The 26,378-nt window shown below is 32.6% G+C and overlaps 2 protein-coding genes across 2 annotated transcripts in view; one reads left to right on the plus strand and one right to left on the minus strand.

Annotated features, from left to right (window-relative positions):
- Positions 1-26,378, plus strand: part of ENPP1 (ectonucleotide pyrophosphatase/phosphodiesterase 1) — a 99,406-nt gene that overhangs the window by 69,606 nt on the left and 3,422 nt on the right. Inside the window, exons 16-24 of the mRNA XM_074187602.1 lie at positions 69-138; positions 2,471-2,558; positions 4,702-4,868; positions 5,558-5,609; positions 8,209-8,363; positions 12,377-12,506; positions 13,721-13,801; positions 14,690-14,822; positions 23,836-24,001. Of these exons, the coding sequence (XP_074043703.1) occupies positions 69-138; positions 2,471-2,558; positions 4,702-4,868; positions 5,558-5,609; positions 8,209-8,363; positions 12,377-12,506; positions 13,721-13,801; positions 14,690-14,822; positions 23,836-24,001 (1,042 nt within the window). The remainder of the gene's footprint in view (positions 1-68; positions 139-2,470; positions 2,559-4,701; positions 4,869-5,557; positions 5,610-8,208; positions 8,364-12,376; positions 12,507-13,720; positions 13,802-14,689; positions 14,823-23,835; positions 24,002-26,378) is intronic.
- On the minus strand, positions 16,819-21,905 carry LOC141487881 (V-type proton ATPase subunit B-like). Its single transcript, XM_074187475.1, has 2 exons — positions 21,890-21,905; positions 16,819-17,384 (listed from the first exon to the last, which is right to left on the minus strand). Exons 1-2 carry the CDS (start codon positions 21,903-21,905, stop codon positions 16,819-16,821), a joined length of 582 nt encoding a protein of 193 aa, XP_074043576.1.

Here is a 26,378-nt window from a genome sequence, read left to right on the forward strand (position 1 = left end):
GCACAATAAATGTAAAAATTTTTTCTAACTATATAATATGTTAACTGAAATATTTATATCAAAATTAGGAACCCAGAAGAGAGAAAACATTGTGGATATGGATTCCATGGCTCAGATAATATATTCTCAAATATGCAAGTAAGTGACAATATTATACCTCATTATCTTTTTGAAAAGAAAAGATTACATAATGATTAAATGCAAGCATATACCTGGTTTAAGAAAATCCAATATGTTGGGGTGGCTAGGTGGCATAGTGGATAAAGCACCGGCCTTGGAGTCAGGAGTACCTGGGTTCAAATCCAGTCTCAGACACTTAATAATTACCTAGCTGTGTGGCCTTGGGCAAGCCACTTAACTCCATTTGCCTTGCAAAAAAAAAAAAAACAAACCTAAAAAAAAAGTCCAATATGTAAATTCAAAACTTGCAAAGCAAAATAGAGATGAATCACCGTTTTGCAAAAAGATTTCTTAAAATCCTTTGAAAAATATATTCCACTTATGGACTTAAAATAATTTTGATTTACCCCAAATTGATTTACACGTGACTTTTCAGGAGGTTCCTAAAGTGAGGCATACTTCTTTTAAAATTTTAAAATCTTGCTCACTACATCTATTAGTAGTAGAACATGTGCAAATCACTTATCCCTTCTAAGCTAGTTAGTTCATCAGTCTCATGTCTTCATAGACACATCACTTTTTTTTTATTAGATCAATCAAGCATTTATTAAGCAGTCACTCTTTTCCGGGCTATTAGAATACATGTAAAAATACATTTCTTTTGAAAAATAGGAATAATCAGAATATTCTCACAAGGTTGTTGTAATGATCAAATGAATAATGTGCTTTTTACTTTTAAGGTGCTTCTTTAAGTATTTGTGTTTTCATTCTGATTTTGCCATTCATTTAACTTTGCTTTTTCTGGAAAAGGTATCTCCATTCTTCCAATCATTCAGGTTTGAATCTAAGGAGTTATTCTCAATTTCTTATTCTCACTTTCACTCAACACTCCTTAACTACTCCTCTCCTTCCAATTCAAAAAGTTGCCAAATATTCTTAATTCTACCTCCACAACATTTTTCACATCTATTTCCTTCTTTCTACTCATATGATCAAAGATGTATTGATAAATGTTTGAAAACCAGCTCTCCAGGGAAAAAAAGTTTGACATACTTTTCAGTTTAATCTGCTTTATATTAGTAAATAATAGCAGCAACAATAATGATGCAATTATATAGAATTTGTATTATATAATGCAATATTAACATATTAGTAAAATACATAATAAAATTATGATATTTAATCAGATCAATGAATAAAGTATTGATTTATCATGTAAGTCATTAACAATGTATATGTGTGCATTTCATTAATATTATATTTTACTATTATTATTTCATTATAAACAATATTATATCATTTTTACCAATAAATAGTAATATGAAATAGTAATAACATGATGTCAATATAAATATTAGTCAGATGAAAAACAATAATTGTTATTTAAAAATTAATATTAATGTCTAATTAATAAAGTTATATTATAAAATCAGTTAATAATTATTAACATTTGCCTCATCACTTTCTTAAATTTGGGCTGTCAATTGAATAAAAAATGCTGTGGTTTGTAGCTTTTGCTTACTTCCAAGATGTAAATGCTTGCACTGAAAATTTTTAAATCTCCATTGTGCCTCCATAGTTCCATTCAATATGCCTCACAACAGCTTGAAGGGATTTTTCTAAAGTAAAGTCTTTCCATTTCACTCCCCTATTCAGTATTATGTCTAGAGTCAAATGCAAATTCTCCTTTTGAACCCTTTAGAATATGCCTCCATCCTTATTGTGCATTGACTCCTTTACTTATTCTTTGGTTGAATCAAAGTGACTTTATTGTTATTCCTTAGATATGATATTTTATTTTCCATCTTCATACCTTTGCACTGCTTCTCATTCTCACAATATATTCCCTCCTCATTTCTACTTCTATGAATCCCTACTCTCCTTTGAAACTGTCAGACTCAAGTGCCAATTTATACATGAAACTTGTTCTGATGCCTCCTTTTAGTGTTTCCAAATCACTCTGTAGTTATTTTGCATAAATTTACATGTACTTAGATAGGTGTGTACCTTGTTTCCCCTTGAAGAGAGAGATTGTTCATTTTGGTCTTTGTATCTTTATTACCTAGATAGTACCTGGTGCATGGTGGGTACTTAATAATTTTTGATTAATTAATATTTAGCAAGTCATTTAAGTTTTGTGAACCTAAATTTCTCCATCTATTAAATGGCAATTATAATTATGTTTCCCCTGCCTACCTCATAGGATAGTTTATAGAAAACATATTAATGTAAATATCATTAATATTAATAATAAAGAATATTTACCAAATGACATTTTCCTTCTAATTTTTCCCTAAGAATGTACAATGAATTATTAAATTAAGATTATCTTTTTTTGTTCAAAACATAGGCCCTTTTCATTGGCTATGGACCTGCATTCAAGCATAATACTAAAGTTGAACCCTTTGAAAACATTGAAGTTTATAACTTAATGTGTGGTAAGTGAAAAATTCATATTTTCTCAGAATTTATGTAGAATGAAAGCATACCTAGTAAACTATTTTATTGACACATATGGAATGGTTATGCATATATACACACAACATTGTTTTTGGAATAATCTTTAATATTTTCACATTTGTTCTCTTTTCCCTCTATTGACAAATATTTATTAAGTGCAAGATCTGGGGATACGCTTATGCAAAATTAAAGAGGTGTGATATGGAATGTCATATTTGAGGATAAAAAGGAACCTTTGAGACCATCAGAATAATATGAAATAATACTGGACAGGTTATCAGGAGCCCATATGCTGAGAGCGTTGAGTAAATGGCTAGAAAAAAGATTCATCTAAGATTTTTGAGGAGGGAGGAATTTAACATGTTTAGATCTGAGCTTTAGAGATTTGAGGCTAGGGAAACCAATTAGCATACTGTAATAATACAGCTGAGAAATGATGAAGCATCTTAAATTTTAGACCTTGAGAGGCTTTAAAGATTATCTAGTTCAAGTGCCTCAGTTTACAGATGAGAAAACTGAGATACTGAGAAATCATAACAATATAGATTTACAGTTGGAAAGGACCTTAAAGGTCACCAGGTCCAACTCCCTCATTTTACAGATGAGAAAGCTGAGGTCTAGAGAAGTTAAGAGGATTGTCCTCTTGAATTGAATTGAATCCTTACCTTCCTGATTTCAAGCTTAGTGCTTGATCAACCACACTGTTCTGCTGCCTTTTGTCTGATATGCTTTGCTCAAGTTCAAAGAGAGAATAAGTGGCAGAAGTGGGATTTGAACCAAAGCCCTCTGATTCTCTATCAAGAAACTGTCCTCTGAATCATGGCTTGGGTTAATGTAGAGCATATGTAAGGAGAAAAGATGATGGATATAAGAGACATCATTGAGATAGGATTAATGTGATTTGAGAATCTGATATATACACACATTGAGGAGAAGGGAAGGAAAGATTGAATCAAGGTTTCAAATTTATATTAAGAGAAAGATGATAGTATCATAAACAGAAATAAATGGAAAATTTTGAGGAAGGAATAAAATTTGAGTGCAATAAGAGTTTGAGTTTGTGATGTTTATAGGATATCCAGGTGGAGATGATCAGCAGGAGTTTACTAATATAGTACTAGAGCTTAGGAGACAGGTAAAGGATGGACAAGTAGAACTGGAAATCATCTGCATGGAGATTATAATCAATGATTGTTAAAAAAAGTGATTTGAAAGGGTTTTGTGTGCAATAAGCACATATTATGTGATAGATAAAGATGATAATCCAGCAAAGGAGTCTTAGAAGGAGCTTTTCTACAAGTAGAAGAATCAGGAGAAAGATCAAGTTGTCAACAAAAGAGAAAGTATAAGAAAATGAAGAGGATATAGTGATAGAAACATAGGAAAGGTGACCTTGCAGAAGAAGAAATGGGTGGGATAGGCAGTACCTGGACCATTCCAGGAGAATAAGATTTCAGGCTCAGTCAGGCACCATATAGGAAGTGAACCATTTATGATATACTAAATTTTATTTGTAAACATTTCTAATATTTCTATAATCTGGCATTGGAAAATCTGAAATGTTATAGTATATAATAAATCACTAGTGATACAAATTGTTTTCCACAGAAAATTTTATACATAAGCATGGTGTGCCAAGTCTCTTCAAGTTTATATTAAAAACAGTATTGTCAAAATCCAGTCTGAAATAAATGAAAAGAATATAAATCTTAATTTTTCTCCTATATAGACATTATAAAGACTTATATACATTTAGTTTAAAAAATATAATACAGCCATTGGGCATAGTGTCATGAGCCTATAATCTCTGCTATTTAGGAGGCTGAGGTTAGTAAATTGTTAAGAATGTGCATGCTAATTATAGCAGCAAATTTGTGAGAACTCAGTAGCAAATTTGTGAGAACTCAGTAGCAGGAGGCATTGTCTGTGGAGAAACAAGCCAGTATGGTTCAGAAATAGAGCAGGTCATAGCTCTTAGTACCATTCAGTAGTGACAAGGCATAATATTTCCAGGCTGGGTGAGATAGGGAAGTCCAGTCTCAAAAAATTATAATATAATATGCCATTTAAGAAAGATCTAAGTTCTTTCAAATAATTATCCACCATTCTTCAAATCATTAGATTTATTGGATTTGACACCAGCTTCAAATAATGGGACTCATGGAAGTCTTAACCATCTTCTAAAGAAACCTGTTCATATACCAGAGCATCCAAAAGAAGTAAGCCACCTAACAAAATGCCCTTATACAAAGAAAACAAGAGAGAACCTTGGCTGTTCATGTGATTCGGTAAGAATGCTGAAGATACTCTTTTGATTGTTGTAATTTTGCAGTGGCTTCTCTAATCTGATTAAAAAAGGAGAGAAGTTGTTGTTGAACAGTAGAATATATTGTGTCAGAAAAGAGACAGAAAGAGACAGAAAGACATAGAGGAAAGGAGAACATGGGACATTAAATTTAAAATGGGCATGATCTTTATTTTTTATGGTGTCATTAATATTCTGTAAGTAGAGGGAGAACCAAGGTAGTAGTAATTCTATGCTCTCAAATTTAGCTTTGCTTATATATGCCTCGCATTACACATTTATGGTCAGGAACCTGTAAAGGTGATACAGTTGTGATGGACTATTGTCAAATATAGAATAACCATCCATAAAGTTATTTTAGAGACTTCTTTTTTTCTTTTTTTTCTTTAGTCTCTGAGGTGATTAAGATTTGTAGGAAGATATTGGGAAAAGAGGTGGGCTAGTTTTCGATTTATGTTTTTACAGTGTTTTATTTATCTTAACATATAATGCTGAAATTTTTATGGAATTATGATAATTAATAACAGTATTTTCTCATAAGACTTTCAATATTTTGAATGTTACATATGATTAATATTAGTTAATTATAGCATCCAGTTCCTATAATAAAGACATGAATAGTGATAACCATAAATTCACTTGAATTACTTTTTAATTTTTCAAACATTTTAGGTTTTATCCATCATGGATTTTCAATCAGAGTTAAATATGACCACAGAAGAAGGTAAGATAGTCTTATTTTTATGCAAAGTCAGAAGAAATGCAAAGTGAATTTTTAGAATTTTAGCAGTATAAGAAATATAGAAAGGAACTTCTACTATTACTGTATCTACTTGGTGCAACACAGATCTCTTTGTTTTGGACAGTCTAGACTGTTAGTCATAAGTGAGAGCAGGAGTATTTATATTGGAAATAGTGAATGATATCATTTTTGTGGGAGCTGAATCACTCTTTATGACGACAAGAAAGATGTTTTGAAGGTTTGAGAGCTACTTAATAATAGACCCTCAGATGATGGTTTTAACACTGCCATCAATAGCTTCTACTCAGGTTTCTATGTCCAAGTATACTCTACTAGACATGAGGTCATATTAAAGAGATTCGGGTACCTAAAGTTGGACTGATTAATTAAATGAAATTGAAATCTGAATGAAAATTGAAAAAGATCATTTCCTTTTTCAATGTCCATATGTGCATTTGGTGTCATTTAGATGCAGTCTAAAATCAAAACAGCAGTTCTTTCAAAATTCTTCAGAAGATTTGGGGTTGCTAAATACTCAACCCTGAATCTAACATTGATTTTCTTGTGCAGAGATTTGTACTTCAGTCGTTTTTTCCACATAGCAATGTTTTGCAGAAGTTAATATTTTGCTCAAAAATAATTATGTTGCCTGTGAGATTTATCTTATATTCCTAATGTGCTAGATGATAGAATCAAGATCTAAAAAGATTTCTGAATTCTGACCAGAAATCTGGGCTGAATTGGATTATATAAAAATTAGTAGGGATAAATTAATATAAAGTCTTATGTTGGTTCAGAAGTCAATTGAACGAGTGCTGAATCAGTTAGATATAGCTAGACAATAATTCATATTATAAAAGTCAAAGGGATTTAATAGTGATGATGATGATGATGATGATAACTTGTTTTTATATTGCCCTTTAAAATTTTCAAAGATTTTTTTTTACAAAATTATTTCATTTAATCCTTCCAAGAATTTTGGAAAGTAAATATTATGTTTTATAGGTGAAGAATGTGAAACAGACAAGGAAAAGAAAAGGAGAGAGAATAGCCAGGAATTGTGCTAAATTATATCTCATTTGATCCTCACAACAATACTAAGAAGTAGATGGTATTATTATCCCCATTTTAAAGTTAATAAAACTTAGTCCAAAAGAGGTTAAGTGGCTTGTCCAGAGTCACACAACTAGTAAATGTCTGAGGTCTAATTTGAACTCAAGTCTTCCTGATTCCCTTTTACCATTTTAGTGAAAAGCAATTTTAATGAGTCAACAATGTAACTTGGCACAACAGAAGTCAATAATCTGAATTGGAAGTTAAGTAAATTTTACCTATATTAAATATAAGTATTGGGAATGGATCTTTTATTTCACTGGTCTAGAGAACTCTAGGATAAAGAAACTTCCCCTATAATAATGCAGGTTGGCGTGTTTTCTGTCACTTAAAGTTAGAGAGTTGCCTAGGACAAAAAAGAGTTTAAGTGACTGTTAGTGGAGTGCAAAAATTAAGACAGACTACCAAACTAAAAAAACAAAACATTTCTGAGTTATAGTTCCAATGATATAAACTTTAGTTAATTGTCCAATCTGAATATCTATAGTTAGCCTGTCTGAATTCAGAGAGGTTAGCAATAGGGTGATACAAATTTTTGTTTGTCTTGCTCACATTCTCAAATGTCCAGAGTATTGTGTCTGGATCTGAAGGAGGATAACCAGGATGGTTATTAATTGATTTAAAAAAGTAGGAATATTTATTCTAAAGAACTGAGGAAATAGGAGGATAGTTTAACTGTCCAAATTTTTGAAAGTTTGCAATATATTTGAAAGATAAAACTTGTTTTGCTTGACTTCAGAGGGTAGAATTATGAGATGAGTAGAAGACATTTTTTTGTTCCCATCTGAGAAAAAAAAATAACTTCTCAAAGAGAGATGTCTGAAAGTAAAATCAGCTGAATCTGAATTACCTCTACAGTTAAATATAAATATTATAAAGGAGGTTCCTTCTCATTTGCAGGTTGAGCTAAATTATTTTTAAGATCTTTACCAAATCTAAGATCCAACAGTACCTTAGTTTCATAATTCCTAATTTATATGCTGCACAATTTGATTGTTCTAAAACCAAACAAACCTTCACTTTTAGAGATTAAGAAATGTTCATTCTAGAAAACATCAGAAAACTAGGAAGAATCACCGATAAAGATAAAGATACTTAACTATAATAAAGACCTAAGGGCATTAGAAAATTTCATAAACCCAGTTTTAAGTGGCCTTAATTGCTGAAGGATATATGCTAGAAAACTTATGATTTCCCCAAGCCTAAATGGTTTTCTATTCTTGTTTTCCCCTTAACTGCCCACAGGTAGAAGTTACTATGATCTTTTCCTTTTTTTTTTAATCTTATGTTTTTTACTATTTGCTAATAGATTTAGAACATGAAGACTGACTTCCAAATTGGAATAAATGGTAGATTAATGTTTGTAGGGAAACAGTTTTTTCATTTTTTTTGCAGATATGCTAAATGGATTAAAATAATAACCTGGTCCTCTAGATACTGTTTTATTTTCCTTCTCTTACACTTTTAGAAAAAACAATTAAGCGAAACACCCTGCCCTATGGAAGGCCTAGGGTACTCCAAAAGAACAGCACTTTTTGTCTTCTTTATCAACACCAGTTTATAAATGCATACAGCCGTGACATCACAATGCCGCTCTGGAGTTCCTACACTGTTGGCAAAAATGCAAGTATATGTGACTGTGGTATGACCCTTCTCAAAAACACTTTAAATGGTCATTACTTAGCAAATTAGTTGGGAAGTATTTGTTCATGGTCAATCTTGGTTTATAACCAAAGATTTGTAATGGCAAGACCTTGTAATAGACTTGTAATGGAAAAACCTCAATTTTCTCATCTTTCAAGCTAGTTAGTGGGTCTAGATAATTTCTAAGTTCCATTTAGCTCCAGCATTTTATAATTGTCATTTTTATTGATTGGTAACTTTAGAATCAGTTCATTTTAGTCGGGGGAAACTTTTTCAGTTTCAAAAGATCACCAATAATTTATACATTCAGCAATTATTTGTCTAGTATTTGACTGTCACTTTAACAAGGCCTTCTGCATCTAGGGCTTTCCCTACACTTCTTTTGCAGCCTTCCTAGATTAAGCCTTGTGCCTAGATAATTAACCTACCAGCATGTCTCCCTGTCTCATCTGTTCCTTCTCCAGTTTGTCTTCCTTGCTATTATCCAAGTAATCCTTTTAATTCATATATATTTCTATGATCATGCCACTCCTTTGCATGTAAATCATCAGGGAGCTACTAATAAATTGTCTAATAAATAAAGTATTTACCCCTGGATTTGACATTCAAATCTCTTCACAATCTGGAATAATTTTACATTTGCAACTATATCATACTTCACAAATTGTATGTTACAGTTTAGATTGATATTTTCCATTCTCATCTTCTCTTCCATCTTTGTTTTGCACTTCTCCCCTCCATCAATAATTAATTTATAGACATTTATTAGTGCCTACTCTGTACCAGGTACTATGATAAATACTGTGGATACAAAAAAGAGGGAAAAAGTACTTGATTTTAGGAATTTACAGTCTAATGGAGGAGGCAACATGCAAACACACTTTGTAAGTATATATGTATTTATGTAGGAAGCTACAGAGGCAATTTTAGAAAAAAGACCTTTTTTTTAAAGTTTTTGCAAGGTATTTAGGTTAAGTGGCTTGCCCAAGTCCACACAGCTAGGTAATTATTAAGTGCCACCTAGCCTCCCCAAAAAAAGACTTCTTGTAGAAGGTGGGATTTTATTTGAGATTGAAAGCAGTTCAAGGAGATCAACAATTAAAACAAAGGAGGAACAACATCCCAGGCATTGAGGATGACCAGAGAGGATGCCTAGAGTCTAGAGATGGAGTGTCTTTTTCATTGGATAGTCAGAAGGTCAGTGTAACTGGATGAGGAAGGTATAAAAAGACTGGAGTGGCAAGAGGGGACCTTGTTAAACAGAACAGAGCATTTTTGTATTTGCTCTGAGGCAATAAAATTATTGGAGTTTATTGAGTGTATGTGTGTATGTATGCATGTATGCATGTGTGTTTGTGTGTGCACATATTACATGAATTAATCTACACATTAGTAAAATCATTTTAGTGGTTGAATAGAGAAAGGACTGGTGTATAGGGTGGCATTTGAGGCAGGCAGAACCAGTAAGTCTTTAATAATATAGGTGTGAGGTAATAAACTTGTGTACCAAGGAAATGACAGTGCCAGAGGAAAGAAAGAAGCATATTCAAGAGACGTTATAAAGGTGAAATTGAGAGACCTTGATATTAGCTTGGATATCAGGTTCAAGATAGTGAATAATCCAAGCTGACTCCTAAATTGTGAGCCTAAGAGATTGGGAGGATGATGTTACTTTTCACAGTATTAGGGAAGGTAGGGGTGGGGAAGATTTAAGGGGAAAGATAATGAGTTCTTTTTTTGAATATGAGTTTAACACACCTACTAGATATTCAGTTTGTCTTATCTGAAAGTCATTTGGAGATGGGAGATTAGAAGTCAGTAGAGATAATGGGGCACAAAAAAGTAGATTTAAGAATCATAATTACCATAAAGATGGTAACTAAATTCATGGGAGCTGATTAGATCTTCAAGTAAAGTAGTATCAGCAAAAGAGAGAAGGAAAAATCAGAGAAGAAAAACAGGCATCCTGAAGACATAGAGAGAAGGGAAGTATCAAGGAGGAGCAATATCCATTTCACAAAATTATTCTCCTTGAGTCTGAATTCCTCCAGTTCAGATTTATCACTCTCCGTGAAGCCTTCTTGACCTCTCCCTGGAAAAAAAAATGACTTTTTCCTCCTCAAATTCTTGTAGTAGTTTTGTCTATATCTTTTTTCAAACTGATCTTACTCCCTACCCCCAACTCTAATTAAAATGTAAGCTCTTTGAGAATGAAGTCATAATCACATCTATCATTGTATATTTAATACGTAACTTAATACCTGAATGCAGCTGGTACTTCATATTTCTTGAATTTAAGGGGAAACCAATGAACAAAATTAGCTTCAGAATTTATTTCAGAAGCTTGAATAAATATATAAACCAACTTCAAACTGTAGAAACTATGAGTATTGCATGTCCAAACAGAGACATAAGATGGCAATATTTACTTTGTAGATAAATTAGAAATGATTGCATGATTCTTATTTATGTTTGTCATCTGACCATAGACTTCCTTTTAGTTCTTAGACTACACCCGAAACATTTTGCAATTTTGAATCACCTTGTACGATACATTTTTCTTTAGCTTATTTATTTATTTTAATTAATTAATTAATTTTCACACTACTACTACTACAATAGTCTTGTTGTAAAAGTGAACATAATCCCCCCATCCACACAATGATAGAGAAATCTCAAGAGAAATAAAATGAGAGCAAAAAAAAAGTGCACTTCAATCTGTGTTCAGATACCATCAGTTCTGTCTCTGGGGTGGATTGCATTCTTTATCATAAGTCCATCAGAGAAATTCAATATTTTTTCCCACAATTGTTTTTGCTAGCTGAATTTCCCCTCCATTCTATTCCTCCCCACCCCCATTTTATCTGATTATCTTTTCTCAAGATCTTCCCTCTCTTCCTCACCTACACCCTCCTCTCCTCCCCATCCCCTTTCTCCCATCTCTTCCCACTCTTTCTCTTTGCTTACTATAGTATTCTAAACTGTTTTGAGTGTGGATGTTATTTCCTCCCTGAGTCACTTCTGATGAGAATGAAGGCACACTCATTACCCCCAGGATCCATTTTGCACTTTGATTTACTGTGAACACTTTTTCATTCCTTCTTTTGGTGATATAGGATAGATAAATACTTTGCTTTTGCTAGCTATTATTTCTACTTGATTTAGCCTTTTGTATCATATCCAAAGAAGGATAGCTTCATGCTAATCCCTGCCCCTGAATTTTCCTACTTTCATTTGATGCATTTTGTTCCTGAAGTTAGTGACATGTTTAATTTCTTATTGTTTACTCCAAGGGAGTCAAGCAATGAGGAAAAATTGTGGATAAATAAGAATATAGTTTAATCTTTTTAAAAAACAATATTTCATCTTGCACTTTATTCTTTTACCTCATAATAATTATACAAATATTTTAAATTCATGTCTTATGGAGGCCCAGTCAGTAGAAGTCAGTAGAGATAATGGGGCACAAAAATAGATTTAAGAATCATAATTACCATAAGGATGGTAATTAAATTCATGGGAGCTGATTAGATTTTATACAATTCACATAAAATATATTTAGCATCTTCTAATATGTAGAGCACTGAGTTAGACACTGAAGGAAATTCAGAGATTAAATAAATATATTATTGCTCCTACCCTTATTCATAGGATTGTTCATAAGACTCAACCAGAAAGTATTTTAAAACTCCTCTAGTTCAGGTTTCTTAACATTTTTTATAATGTTTTGTTTGAGACTCCTTTGAGAGTCTTGTGAAATCTATGGAACCCTTTTCAGAATGATATTTTTAAATGAAAGTGAAATAGGGAGACTTATAAAGTTGTAAGCAGCAGAGTCAGAATTTGAACCCATTTCTTCTGATTTCAAATAAACCCATCTTTTCACTACCACCACTGATCCTTCATATGACTTGCAGTTATAACAACTTATTCACAGAGAACCTTTGTCACCTTTTCCCTGAACAAAATTAGTGTTTTATTTTGTTCATTAGGACAGTTTCGCTGTAGAAGACTTTTCAAACTGTTTCTACCAGGATCATCGAATACCTCTGAGTCCCATCCAGAAATGTTCATTTTATAAAAATAACCCAAAACTAAGTTATGGATTCCTCTCTCCTCCACGTAAGTATAATTTTTAAAAAATGTAAACTTCTTTCAGACTTACCTTATATTATCATGTTGTTTGAGTCTGTTTAATAGTTCTTTGAATTATGATTTTTGAAAATTTAACATTGACTTGAACTCTCCAAAAATATTTTGATAGGAAAATCCTAATACTATAGAAATGATTGTTTCTCTGCTTTCCTGAGTAAAGATGTAAAGATTAGAAAAGCTCAGAGTAGATCTTATAACCAGAATGGAAATAACCTGAAAGTTCATTTAATTCAACCCCCACATTCTACAGATGAAGAAAGCCTGGCTTGGAGAACTTAAATGATTTGACCAAGGTCCATGGCATTCAAGGTGGGATTTAAACTCAATTCCTCTGATTGTAGTCATTGCCTTTTTAAAAAAAAATTATTTTATGTTTTTCCAACTACATGCAATGGTAGTTTTTACCAATCACTTTTTGACAAGGTTTTGAGTTTTACAATTTTTCTCCCCCCCCCATTCCTGATGGAAAGCAATCATAGTTTCTGCCTTTATAACTGTAGAGCCATTGTTTTTTTTGTGTTGTATCATGCTAACCCATAGATGATGGAAAGCAGATCTTTGAAATGTTAAAAAAACCATTTTTGTGCTTAAAAGGTGGTTATAAATGTTAATAGCCAAAAGGCAAACTAGTCTTCTTAAAAGTCTTAAAAGGAAAGAGTCTTTATTTCCTTAATTTCTTTTTCTTTTTGGTCTAATTTCTTTCACAACATGACTAATATGGAAATATATTTTACATGACTGTACATGAATTACTATAGCATTGCTTGCCTTCTCAATGATGGAGGTAGGGAGGAGGCAAAAAGAGAAGTGGAAACTTAAAAATCTTTAAATGTGAATGTTAAAATTGTTTTTACATGTAATTAGGAGAAAATGTTAAATTATAAAAAGGAGAGAATCTTCAGCATATTCAGCATAGGAAGGAATTGCTGTCAATATGATGAATAGGGAGCTCTTAGACAAATTCTCAAGTATGTGATTTTATTTTATCTTTTTAAGGAGTGTGACTAAACAAAATCCTTAAATGTTGAATTTTACTAAGATTTCATTTTATTCATACAATGAGATCTAGTGTAATATTCCACTTAATTCCCCCTCCCAGTATCTAAGAAGGTTGTATTTTCTTATACTATTAAAAAAGGACTTTTTAATAATATGTTTGAATTATTTTTTCTTATTTGCAGAACTTACTAAAAGTACTAATAATAGACATCATGAAGCCCTGATTACCAGTAACTTAATACCAATGTACCAAAATTTTCAAGGTAAATTTTATTATTTTAATTCTTTTGCCATAGTGACAAATATAACTTATTTTACATGGTAGATATATTACTTAAAAATTTTGTTTTACACACCAAGGAAACCAGGTATATCGAACAAATTATAGGGGAATTATTTACTTTACAGTTGTTTCACATGAAGATAATAGTATTGCCTTTAGGTCAGCTTTATGGCTCTAAATAACTTTAAACAAATTCCCAGTTGACCCATATAACAGCTGTGTGAGTAGCAGGTGGTACAGATATTTATCATTCTTATTTTACAGATAAGAAAAGAGTCTCATTGAGGTTTGTTACAATTCCTTGTAACTCTAATTTGTATGCACATATACAAACAAATACATGGGGATGTCTCATACATATGTATACATGTATGTGTGTGTGTATATATGTGTGTGTGTGTGTATATATATATATATATAGAGAGAGAGAGACAGACAGACAGACAGACAGACAGACATTCCAAAGTAATATTCTTATACACAGAGCATCAGGTACATATGATTTTTTTTAGTTGTTTTGATAGTGACTGAATTTTTGTGATGCCCTTTGGTCGGGGGTATTTGTTGGCAAAGATACCATTACTTTCCCCACTTCATTTTACAGAAAAAGAAACTGAAACAAACAGGGTTAAGTGACTTGGCCAGGGTCACTCAGTTAGTGTCTAAGGTCAGATATGATCTCAAGACATTCCTGACTCTAGACCTGGCCCTTTATCTGCTGTACCATTGACATGCCCATGTGTTGTGATTTATATGCTATTTTAAAGATGTTAGATTTGCTATTTTAAATTTACTATATAAATTTCATCCACATGACATCATTATAAGTTGTTCTCCCCAAATATCATTTTTTCCTTCCTTTGTTTAGTCATATGGAATTATTTCCATAATATCCTACTCCCAAAGTATGCTGGGGAAAGAAATGGAGTCAATGTAGTCAGTGGTCCTGTGTTTGACTCAGATTACAATGGATTGTATGATACTCCAGAAATACGGAAAAGGTAAGAACATGTTTCTACTTTATACTTTCTCAAATCAGTAAGAACAATAACTGCAAATGATATTACCAATCTCTTTCATTGCTTTCCAGAACGGTTGTTCACTTTCCCAGATCTACCAACCCTCGATGTAGCTGTTTTCCCATAGTCCCTCCAACATTTATCATTTTTTTTGTCTTCTTTGTCATCCTGATAGTTTTGCAGTGGAAACTTAGACTTGCTTTAATTTACAGTTCTCTAATTAGTAATGACTTGTCTCCTTGTTTTTTTTTTATATGGCTGCTGATGTTTTTTTTCCTTGAACTGTCTTCTTTCCTTATGCCTTTTGTCAATTGGGAAATGGCTATTTAAAACATTTTTCTTCCTTCAATTAATTGGGAATTATGTTTTATAGTATAGAGAACTAGCTATTGAATTCTTTTATTTTTATAACAATTCTAGAGATTTAATATATTGCATCCTTATGCTACCTACTTAAAAATATTAAAAGAAGTATATTTTCTCTCTTTTCCATTCCTCAACTATTGGTAAAAAATAAAATAAAAACAAATTTCCTCTTATATGTAAAGTCAGAGTGGCTAGGTGGCACCATGGATAGAGCACTGGCCCTGGAGTCAGGAATACCTGAGTTCAAATCTGATCTCAGACACTTAATAATTACATAGCTGTGTGGCCTTGGGCAAACCACTTAACCCCATTGCCTTGCAAAAACCTAAAAAAAATAATGTAAAGTCAAGTTAAATAGATTCTCTTAATAACTTTATACAAAACTAGCTATACCTAATTTTGGATCCTAAATCACTACTTTCTGTAGTGAGGACAAATTTCATCATCAGTCCACTGAAAAATCATGAATTTGTTTTTAAAGTTGTTTATTTTTTCAGTGCTGTTATTGTGTACATTTTTCTCTTGGTTCTCCTTTTCTTTTTTTTCCCATTTTTTGAACATTTATTTTTCATATTATAATATTCGGATGTTACATTTTCTACAATGACATTTTAACACTAACCACTGCTAACCACCTCCTCCCACCACAAGAAAAATAAAGGATTTTTACACAACTTTAAAATGGAATGCACTAGAAATGAAATTGCAATTGCTAAAGTGGTCAGAAAACAAGATCAAATGGAAAATTTCAGCAGAATGTTCTATAATAGAGTTCAAAATATCCATTTACATGTGCTAGCATGTTATTCTCTTTAAAGTGTTATATTTTCAGTTTGGGGTAAACATTTTTGACATTTTAAACACTGATAACATATCAGAATACTAACATGTCTAAATTTGGATAAGAATGGATAGTGTTTTTGTCTGCTTTTTCCAACAAGCTAATTGATTTCCGCAGCATAGACAAGCATAATGGCACCTCTCATGTACTTTGGAGGCTCAATACGGATCACCATGACAAAGGAAACTCATTGTGTCAGATAAATACCAATTGTGCAAAAGTTGCAAGTTTTTATACCTAACTTAGAAGGAGTAGCAGCAAAACCCAAAATCCTCCTCCCTCCAGAGACAGAATCAAGGCCAATGGTTTCCTGTGGTCTGGGATCAAATATTGTAAATCATCATCTTCATTATCAAAGTAAGAGAGAAAAGTCTTCCCTTGCTGGTCTGTCCATTAAACAGACAAGACAAGTACCATCTGTTCTGGGCAAAAAACATAGGAACAATGGTATTCAGGAGAACTAAAGAAGATGTTCTCAAGTTAAGGAGGGATTAAATATATGCTTCTTGACTCTTCCTAAAGGACTTTCTCAGACTTGGGTTTGCCCTTTATTTGAGGGTCAAGACTAAAGCTTTCTGTAGCCATCCTCCTGAAAAGGTTTAAAAATAAGGTCCAGGAAATCCAAATAATTACCAGTAAGTACAAACACACACATCAATAAAAGACAGCTTCAATTCAGTTCCTGCAGCCACACAGGCTTTTTGAATAGAGGTTATTTTAAAGTCTATTATAAAGTTTAAAAACATCAGGAACACTGGCACAATATATTACCTATTCTTTAACAATTACTGAGTAACATGTAAACTCCAACACAGAGGGGAGGGAGAAGGGGAAGAAAAGAGTAAAACCAATATTGTCCAAAGTTTCAAAGATAGTGCGATTTTCATAAGGACCCTGAGCAAAAAAATTCCTTTCAAACTTGTGCAAAAATTCCAGATAAAGGAGAACAGCAGAGGTGAGGGCTTCTTCTCCAACAACTGCTTTCATAACTTGTACATCCTTACCAATAGCATAACATACATACAGCTGGTTAAATACATCAGAATGATCTTTTCTGGTCATACCATCTCCAACAGAAGATTTCATTAATCGGGACAAGGAGGGCAACACATTAATAGGTGGGTTAATGCAGTTATGCAGCTGCCTGTCCATGTAGATTTGTCCTTTAGTAATGTATCCAGTCAAATCAGGGATGAGATGAATGATATCATCATTAGGCTTGGTAAGAATAGGGATCTGAGTAATTGAACCATTCCTGCCTTCTACCCAGACAGCCTGTTCACATATTGTGGCTAAATCTGTATACATATAACTTGGGAAGCCACGATGACCAGGCACTTCTTTTTTTTAGGTTTTTGCAAGGCAGTGGGGTTAAGTGGCTTGCCCAAGGCCACACAGCTAGGTAATTATTAAGTGTCCGAGCTGAGATTTGAACTCAGGTACTCCTGACTCCAGGGCCGGTGCTCTATCCACTGCGCCACCTAGCCACCTCAATCAGGCACTTCTTGGGCTGCTGAAACCTCTCGAAGAACTTCAGCATAAGAACTCACATCTGTTAGAATGACCAACATATGCTTTTCACACTGATAGGCCAGGAATCCTGCTGTCATTAGAGCCAGATGAGGAGTGATAATACAACCTCAATGAATCATGAACCAAACTCAAAGAGGCAGACATTAATTCAATGAGCCATTTTCTTCAAAGTCTGATTCGAAGAATCAAGCAGTTTCCATGTTTACACCCATAGCAACAAATACAATCACAAAATTATCTTCATTATAGTCCACAACATCTTTAGACTTTTCTCTTTATGGAGCCTATTAAATGATTGAAATACAAGATTGTCATCAATGGGCCATTTGGCATCAATTAGGTAAACATCAATATGTCAACAAAGGAATATTGAACAAATGTTAAATCATGTGGATTTGTGGAAGCAAATGGGGTAATATGGCGTATTGCCACCAGAAACTCCTTAAGAAACTACCTTAAGGGGGCGGCTAGGTGGCGTAGTGGATAGAGCACCAACCTTGGAGTCAGGAGTACTTGGGTTCGAATCCGGTCTCAGACACTTAATAATTACCTAGCTGTGTGGCCTTGGGCAAGCCACTTAACGCCATTTGCCTTGCAAAAACCTAAAAAAGAAAAAAGAAAAGAAACTACCTTAAGGAACCTGGATTTAGTGATTAATGTACTTTATTCAAAGAAACAGTGGAAATACATCACTATAGCCCATCAGTCATTAAACATTTAGGACCTGTTTAGTTTTTAGTAAGCCATAATCTGATCGCTAGAATTACATATTAGAAGCTTGCTGTCTTTCATGGACTAATGTACAACAAATCCATTCAAAAATACAGATTTTTAAAGTGACCTTGAAGAACTCAGCTGATAAACTACCGGAACTGAACCAATTAGCCCATATGAACTATTGCCAATAACAGCCAAGGGAATAAACATTGATTCACACAAATTTAAAAAGTATTCTTAATAGCTGTCACTATCGCAAATACTCATAATCTCAAAGGTATGTGGAATGAAAAGCTTATAAAATATCAAGACAACTAAAAAGATAAAAATCGTGTGGGAATAGGATGAGGTGTGCCACTGAACCAAGTGAGTCACAGATTAACTTTTATCCCAATGGTAATCAACTGCAAAGAGAAATTGTTTTATCTGTACAATATTGAATATAAAGGAATGATGGAATAACATTTTATCATAGCACTAGTTCTATTTGTAATCCCATCAAAATGAGAATGAGATAATTATAGCTGGTATACATATATATATATATGTGTGTGTGTGTGTGTGTGTGTATGTATGTATAAATGTTTATATATGAATCTATATACATACATACATATTGTATACACACACACACACACATTACTTATGGTTTCCATGTTACTTTACATTTAAGTAGAGAGGACTATCTTGGAAAGTAGCTTTTTTCTCCCCAAGTGTTGCTAAGTTCAGAGATGGCAAGTATATAGAAATTCAATGGGGAAAGATCTGAAAGAAACATTCTTTCTGACCCTCTGTTTCTCTTCCTGAAGGGTTAGACCTGTTTTTATTGTTGCTTTTGTTTTTAAAGTAGAGAATAGCAACTCTGCCATAACAATAGAGCCCTGAATATCACCACAATCTGATATTGTTACTTGAGTTGATGGATGATTTTTTCAGGGACAGAGGTATCCACTAAATTGAAGCTCTTGGGGGTGGTGATGATGATGGTGGTGGTGGTGTATATTGTATGACCTAACCATGACATAGTAAGGCAATAAATATGAAAGCAGCCTTCTAAAGTTTCCTAGATTTCTTCATTTCTTATAACACAACAGGATTATATTACATGTATGTACAATAAGTTGTTCAGTCATTATCTAATTGATGAACATCTCCCCAGTTCTCAGTTCCTTGTTACTACAAAAAAAGAGTAGACCTACATATATGTGTGTGTGTGTATTCCATACACATGTATGTATATATACACATACATTTCTATATCTATCAGTTTATCTTTCTATCTTTTCCTCTTTCCTATTCCTTGGGGAATAGGCTTATTAGTAGTAGTATTGTTGGATTAAAGATTATAATCAGTACTTTAAGCAACTTTTTATGCATTGCTCCAAATTGTTTTACAGAATTGCTAGACTAATTCACAATTCCAATGGTGTATCAATGTACTTATTTTCTCATAGCCCCTCTGGCATTTGTCATTTTTATGTTTTGGCATATTTGCCAGTCTTATGGGTGTAAAGGTGATATCTCAGAATTGCTTTAATTTGCAGTTCTCTAATTAATCATGATTAGGAACTTTTTTTTATTTGGCTATAGATCACTTGGATTTCTTCCAGTGAAAACTGCTTGTTCATATCCTTTGACTATTTATTAATTAAGAAATGACTCATGCATATTGACTCCTGTATATTGTATATGACTATTGTATATGCATTCCTATATTTTGGAAATAAGATGTTTAGCAAAGAAACTCATTGAGAAGATTTTTGTTTCCTAATTAATTTTTCCATTTCTAATCTTAACTGTACTGATTTATTTGTGCAAAAACTTTTAAATTTTATGTATCTTGTCAATCCTATTTTTATGTTTTTCTCCCCCTTTCTTTGCTCCTTTCTCCTTTTTTATATAGTAGAATTAGGGCATAGAATGAAAATGTGCTTAATACTCATACTTCTATGCTTATAACAAACAAATTCCACTTCTTGACCTTCTTTCCCTTTCACCCAGATCTCAGTCACTGGCTGTTAGCCTTTCTTCCTTCCTTTTCTTACTCTCTCCCTCCTTCCTTCCTTCCTCTCTTTTTTTTCACAATTCCCCTTTTGAGTTAGAGTTTATTTCACTTATGTTTTGTTCCTCCTTGATTTTTCTCTCTGTCTTATTCCCTTCTTCTTGTTGCCTCCTGTTTTCCTGCTGAGTTTTGTGTGTGTGTTTATGTATGTACAAGTAATGTTTGAAATTTCAAATGAAAAGATTTGTGATGCTTGTTCATTTGTATGTGAGAAAAATAATTAATTTTCTATTACATTGATAACCAAATTAGCATTGAGCTGATTACTAATTACTTTGAAACTGTCTCTTGGGCTTTTCTTTCATCTCAATATATTTATTATGTGTTCCCCTCCCCTTTATGTGATCTAAGTACTCCCATAAATTATTCTTCCCTTCTCTTTCCTTTTTTTCCTTTTAAAATAACCAAAACATAATAAAAATCACTTCCAGGTTCTCCACCTTATTTGACTCCTATGAATTCTAATGACAATTCACATTTAGATAAAGCCCCCCCCCATGTTTGTGCATACTTCTTTTCTGTTTTTAAAATATAAAATCCCAGATCCATTTCCTTTTTTCTTAATTTTTTTTCTCCATTGCTCTTATTTTACTTTTATTATCATTAAAAAATATTCTTTCATTATTTCCTTGAGGAATTCTAAACAATCTTCTGGGCAAGCTGTATTTTATAATGAAGTCTTATGTGTTTTCTGTGTTTTTAGAATTATTGTCCTCTTCTGGGTTGTTTCAACAATTTAATCTAGGTAACCTGACTTTGTAGTCAGTATGGGAGACAAAGGGATCAAGTCTATAGTCTTAACTTCTCTGAAATGCATACCTTGTGACAAGAAATAAAAACTTAATCTTCATCTGCTGACCCTGGCTTGTGGGTTCAGTCACTTTATCTTTGAAGTGTGGATACTAAATCAGTGTTCCTGGTCCACCACTGTTCCACAGTTCATACCCTGGTCACTCACCTTAATCTTATTCCTACAAATAGCAGGTGGACAATAAGAATATCTAGTCTGTGAAATCTTTTACTCAAAGAAGTAACATCAGTTAAAGGAGATTGGTTTAGACATAGGTCTATGCAAAGAACATGGGAGTCTGTTTATTTTATGTATAGCTCACAATTTATAGAGGTCTTCCCTCAACACTGCCCTGAAAAACAATGTATTTGAAATCTGAAGAGGCATTTTGGGGAATAGGGATCCTACAGCATCATCACTGGTTTATCAGAGTTTAGGAGGCAGCGAGGAAGAAGATCTCTATAGAAGAACAGGACTGCAAATAAGAAGGTTGTGTAAGACAATCTATCATTTTATTTACACTTTTGATTCATGTAACTTAGTTCATGTGACCTTCCCTAGCTTGAAATCTCTGCTTTATTCCTGGTTACCACCTCGTTTCTTGGACTTTGATCTTGTAGCTCATGTTTTGACCTGACTTCTGGCTTATCTTTTCCTTTCCTTTTTTCATGGAGGACTTCACCCTCAGATCAGTGATTATTTTAATCACTTGTTCATATAGTCCTCTCCATATAACTCACCAGCATCAGAGATCATGATGATGGTAAAGGAATGAGAGTGTTGAAAGGCAAAAAAAATTGTAATTATATAGAGAGGGAAAATTTAAGTCCAATTGACATTTCATTATACTTGACTAACTATTCTCTCCTACCTTTTATTATTAACTGTTTATTGATAATTGATGAAGTATACTAGAAAAAAATTGTCACATAAATTTGGAAGTGCTAAATTTTTACAGTAGGAAAGTCATGAGAATTATTTCTGACTGAAAAGCAATTGTAATCCTATAGCTAGGAAAAAATAATTTAAAAAATTATAAATATATGTAACTGACAAATGGAAGACTGTGTTTGAGTTTATGATTAATTATGACAAAAGTCTGTAAATAAATCTCTTTCTCTTAATTGAAAACAAAAAGAACCAAAGTAAGGGATGAAATCAGTGAGATTTTCAGTATGCGCTTTGGGTGGGTGGGTGGAGGGAAGGAAAGAAGGAATCACTAAATAAATATAAAAGAAATTGGCTTACATAGAACTTTGCTTTGCATGGCTATGCATATTTGTAAAGGACTTTTTTCTTCTTACCACCTCACTGAATGGGGAAGGGGTAAAGTGAAGGAAAAATTGGAACTGGAAATTAAAGAAAAGAGCCATGATTTTGGGCATAAAGATTTATATGAGGTGTAAGCATAGTAGGGATAAGAAAAGGGATTAAATATTTGAATCTTTCATTTCCTTTGCTGGGGAAATAAATATAAAAATCTATGTAGGATATAAATAGTTTTTATAATAATTTTTAAGTATCAAATATTGATTTGGAAGTGTTCTGAGAAGTATATAATGCAATGTAAATATAATAATGTTGTTTAGTATTATTTGTTTTGATTAATAGGAGGAAAAAAAGGAAATTAAGTGTTTTAAATTGAAACTAAAAGGAATGAGAGCCAGGAAGATTTGGATTAAAGTTTTCACCTCTGTCTGCTGTCCGAGTTGGGGCAAGTCACCTAACAGTGCCCTAGAGAGGACTCTAAGACTAGGTGGCAGAAAAGGCATTTCTTGCATTGGTACATTTGATTGTAGTGAACTCATTTTCTCTTCTTTGCCACTAAGGAGGAAAAATTTCCCTTAGTTTTCATTTAAGCAGGCTTTAGAATTTTGACTTGAATCTCAATGTTTCTATTCTACTAGAGGGTAAATTTCATACTTTGATTCTGACCTTAATTTAAAAAAAAAATTAATTCTTAATTAAAAACTTAAACCATCAATAAACATGAACATTTAGATATATAAATAAGAAAAAAGAGTATTACTTATAAACCATATTTTTATTCTATAGGGGCCAGGTTGCACTTTGTGTGAATATTCTGAACAGATTGATAGCTGGATTTTAAAACTATTAGAATTTTATGATTAGAAAATGAAATTCACTGACTTTTTGCAAAATATCTTTGACTGGAATATATAGGGTATTTGGTATTTTCTCATGGAGTTTTCCTTCCTAGACTAGAAATGTTTTCTAAAATACCCCACTACTTAGTACAGTAAATCTTGAATGTAGACTGGAGAGGAATTGGTTTGCCTATATACCATATTTCTATAGAAGCTATTTGGGGGGGGTCCATTCAATCAGAAGAAAGTTATAGAAGTGAGTGAAGTACTTCAAATGTGTGAATTCTGGGATTGGAGTGAACTTTAGGATGAAGAGTTGTAGCCTAGGAGAAGATCAGAATATAGCTTGGAGAAAAATGAGAGTATATATATATATATATATATATATATATATATATATTCGAAAATTACTACTTTTCTTTTTACAATGGTTGTCAAAGTGACTCATATGCTTCAGGATATGAGTTTAGCTATATTCTACTAAACTCAATTACAACAATAAATAATAATGCTATTTCTCTCCTAAGACAATACAGACTTATTATTTATTTATTTTATTTATTTATTTTTTGATGCAGAAACAGCAAACGCATCAGTAATCAAGAAGTCCTGATACCCACTCACTATTTCATTGTGTTAACAAGTTGCAAAAATAAAACCCAGACTCCATTGCGGTGTGAGAATTCTTTAGAGACTCTTGCTTTTATTATTCCTCACCGGATAGACAACAGTGAAAGTTGTACTGTAAGTATATTTGATCACTTAAATATTGCATATGAATTATCATGTACATCCCTGGGCCTACGTTATCAGTGTAGAAGGAAGTAACAGGTAGTTTTTAATTGTTATTTTAAGATGGTGTCTTTACAGACAGGTAGGAAATCATCAATATATCCAAGTTCAAACTATAAAAATGAGATTTTAATATGCAAAATTCAGTAAGCAGGATGTTTAAATGTTGAATCCCAGAAACATTTGAAGTATTTATTTACTTTTAAAAATATGTATTTTTCATTTTGACATTGTCATAATGTCAATTAATTATGATTTTTAAATTACACTGTAAATGAACTGCCTTTTTGTCTGATTCTTATATATAGTTATTCTACTTCCTAGTTCTCTTGGTTGAGTATTTAAAACTTTGTATTTATGTCTCTTATTTTTAAAATGTTAAATCTAAATAATTTAAATCTTATCTATTTCTAGATTTGAAATGGTACTTTAGAATCTCTTTAATACAATGCAGGAATGTCTTTCACATATCCATCTGGGCTATGCTTTAATACTGTATCAAAAAGTGAGGGCGATCCCAATTTAGACAACTCTGATTTATGATGAGATGAATAAATAGTATCATGGGAGCAATGAACATGAACTTGTACAAATTTGGGAGATAGTGGAGAACAAAAGGACTTGGGGGTCACAAAGAGTCAGGCACAGCTGAATGACTGGCCAACAATAATCATCACAATGATGATATTCTTCCTTATTTTGAGTCTAAATCTGCTTGCCTTATATTTTCACTCACCAATTCTAAATCTGAGGTCTGGAACCATAAAGAGATTGCTGTCTTAGGGCTCTTTATGTTTTTGCATGCAGCAACAGCTGATAGTGTATAGAGATTGTATGAGGCCATAATGGGTATCTTTTATATAACTTTATTGTTTACATAATCCACTCTCCTGACGACCACTAAGTGATACCTTCCCTTTCTAGTATTCTTCTGAGGGCTGTGTTCAAACTGCTGTACTGTGCCAGTCCCTGTCATTTGTTCCAATTTCTGTCACTACTTATTATCTGTCACTATAATTTCTGTCTGTTTCATCTCACCAAGTTGACTGACTTTGGGTTGATGATGATGATGATGATAACTAACTTTCTATATTACCTATTATGTATCAGGCACTGTGATTTTTTTTATTACCTCCTTTGATCCTCACAACAATCTTGGGATGTAGGTGTTATTATTATTATTATCCTTATTTTACATTCAAGGAAACTAGGCAATCAAAAATTGTGACTTGTCCAGGGTCACATGGCTAGCAAGTATCTAAGCCCAGATTTTGCTCTTTGGATCTCTCTGATCCCAGTACTGGAGCTCTCTGTTGTGTCATCCAGCTACTCTAACTAGGTGATGTCTCAACCTTGTTTATGAACCTAATTAAGATACATATGTATATTTTTATGAAAACATACAAACAAATATGTACATACAAAATTTATTTATGTGTATGGACATGCACTACTGCATATAAATAAAATGTATATGAACATAGTTATATATGTAGGGACACATTCTTATATGTACATACTCACTTGATATTTGTATGTAACTATTTTTTATATTTACTGGCTCCTCTAATAGAGTCTAAATGCATCACTAGTAGGGCTTGTTTCACTATTTGTACTTATACATCCAGCTTCTAGAAGAGTTCCTGGCTCATTGTATTAATAAATACTTTTTGATTGATTGAACTATTAGAAAACTATTGCAGTATTCCTATATTGGGTTGATATCAATGGGAAAAAAGAGGATGTGCATGTGGAAAGATAGTTTCGAAGACTAAATATATCTAAAAGATATGAGATAAGAAAAAGGGAAACATCAGAGATAAAATCAAGACCTCAAACATGTGACAGTAGACAATTCTAATTTTAAGTCAGACTGAGGTCAGAAATCATAAGAAAGAACAAATTTAGAGAAAAGAAAAGAAATTTAGTATATATATATATATATATATATATATATATATATACATACATATATATATATATGTAATTAAAAGTTTCTGGTAGTACCCAAAGACAGAGGGAAAAGATCTATAAATACAAAAATGTTTATAATAATATATTTTTTTGAAACTAAGAATTGGGAGTATCACTTAGATAAGAGCTGAAAAATTATGACATAGGATAATAATGAAATCAGTGCAACAGGAAATAATGAAAAGATCAGCATATATATGTACATACATATATACTTATATACATCATATATTTGTGTGTGTCTATATGTACACACACACACACACACACACACACACACACACACACATATATATATATATTTGTATAGGGGATGAAATAGAAAACTAGAGAACTGAGGATAAAATTATACACA

The sequence above is a fragment of the Macrotis lagotis genome, chromosome 5, assembly GCF_037893015.1.
Source record: "Macrotis lagotis isolate mMagLag1 chromosome 5, bilby.v1.9.chrom.fasta, whole genome shotgun sequence".
Taxonomy (NCBI): domain Eukaryota; kingdom Metazoa; phylum Chordata; class Mammalia; order Peramelemorphia; family Peramelidae; genus Macrotis; species Macrotis lagotis.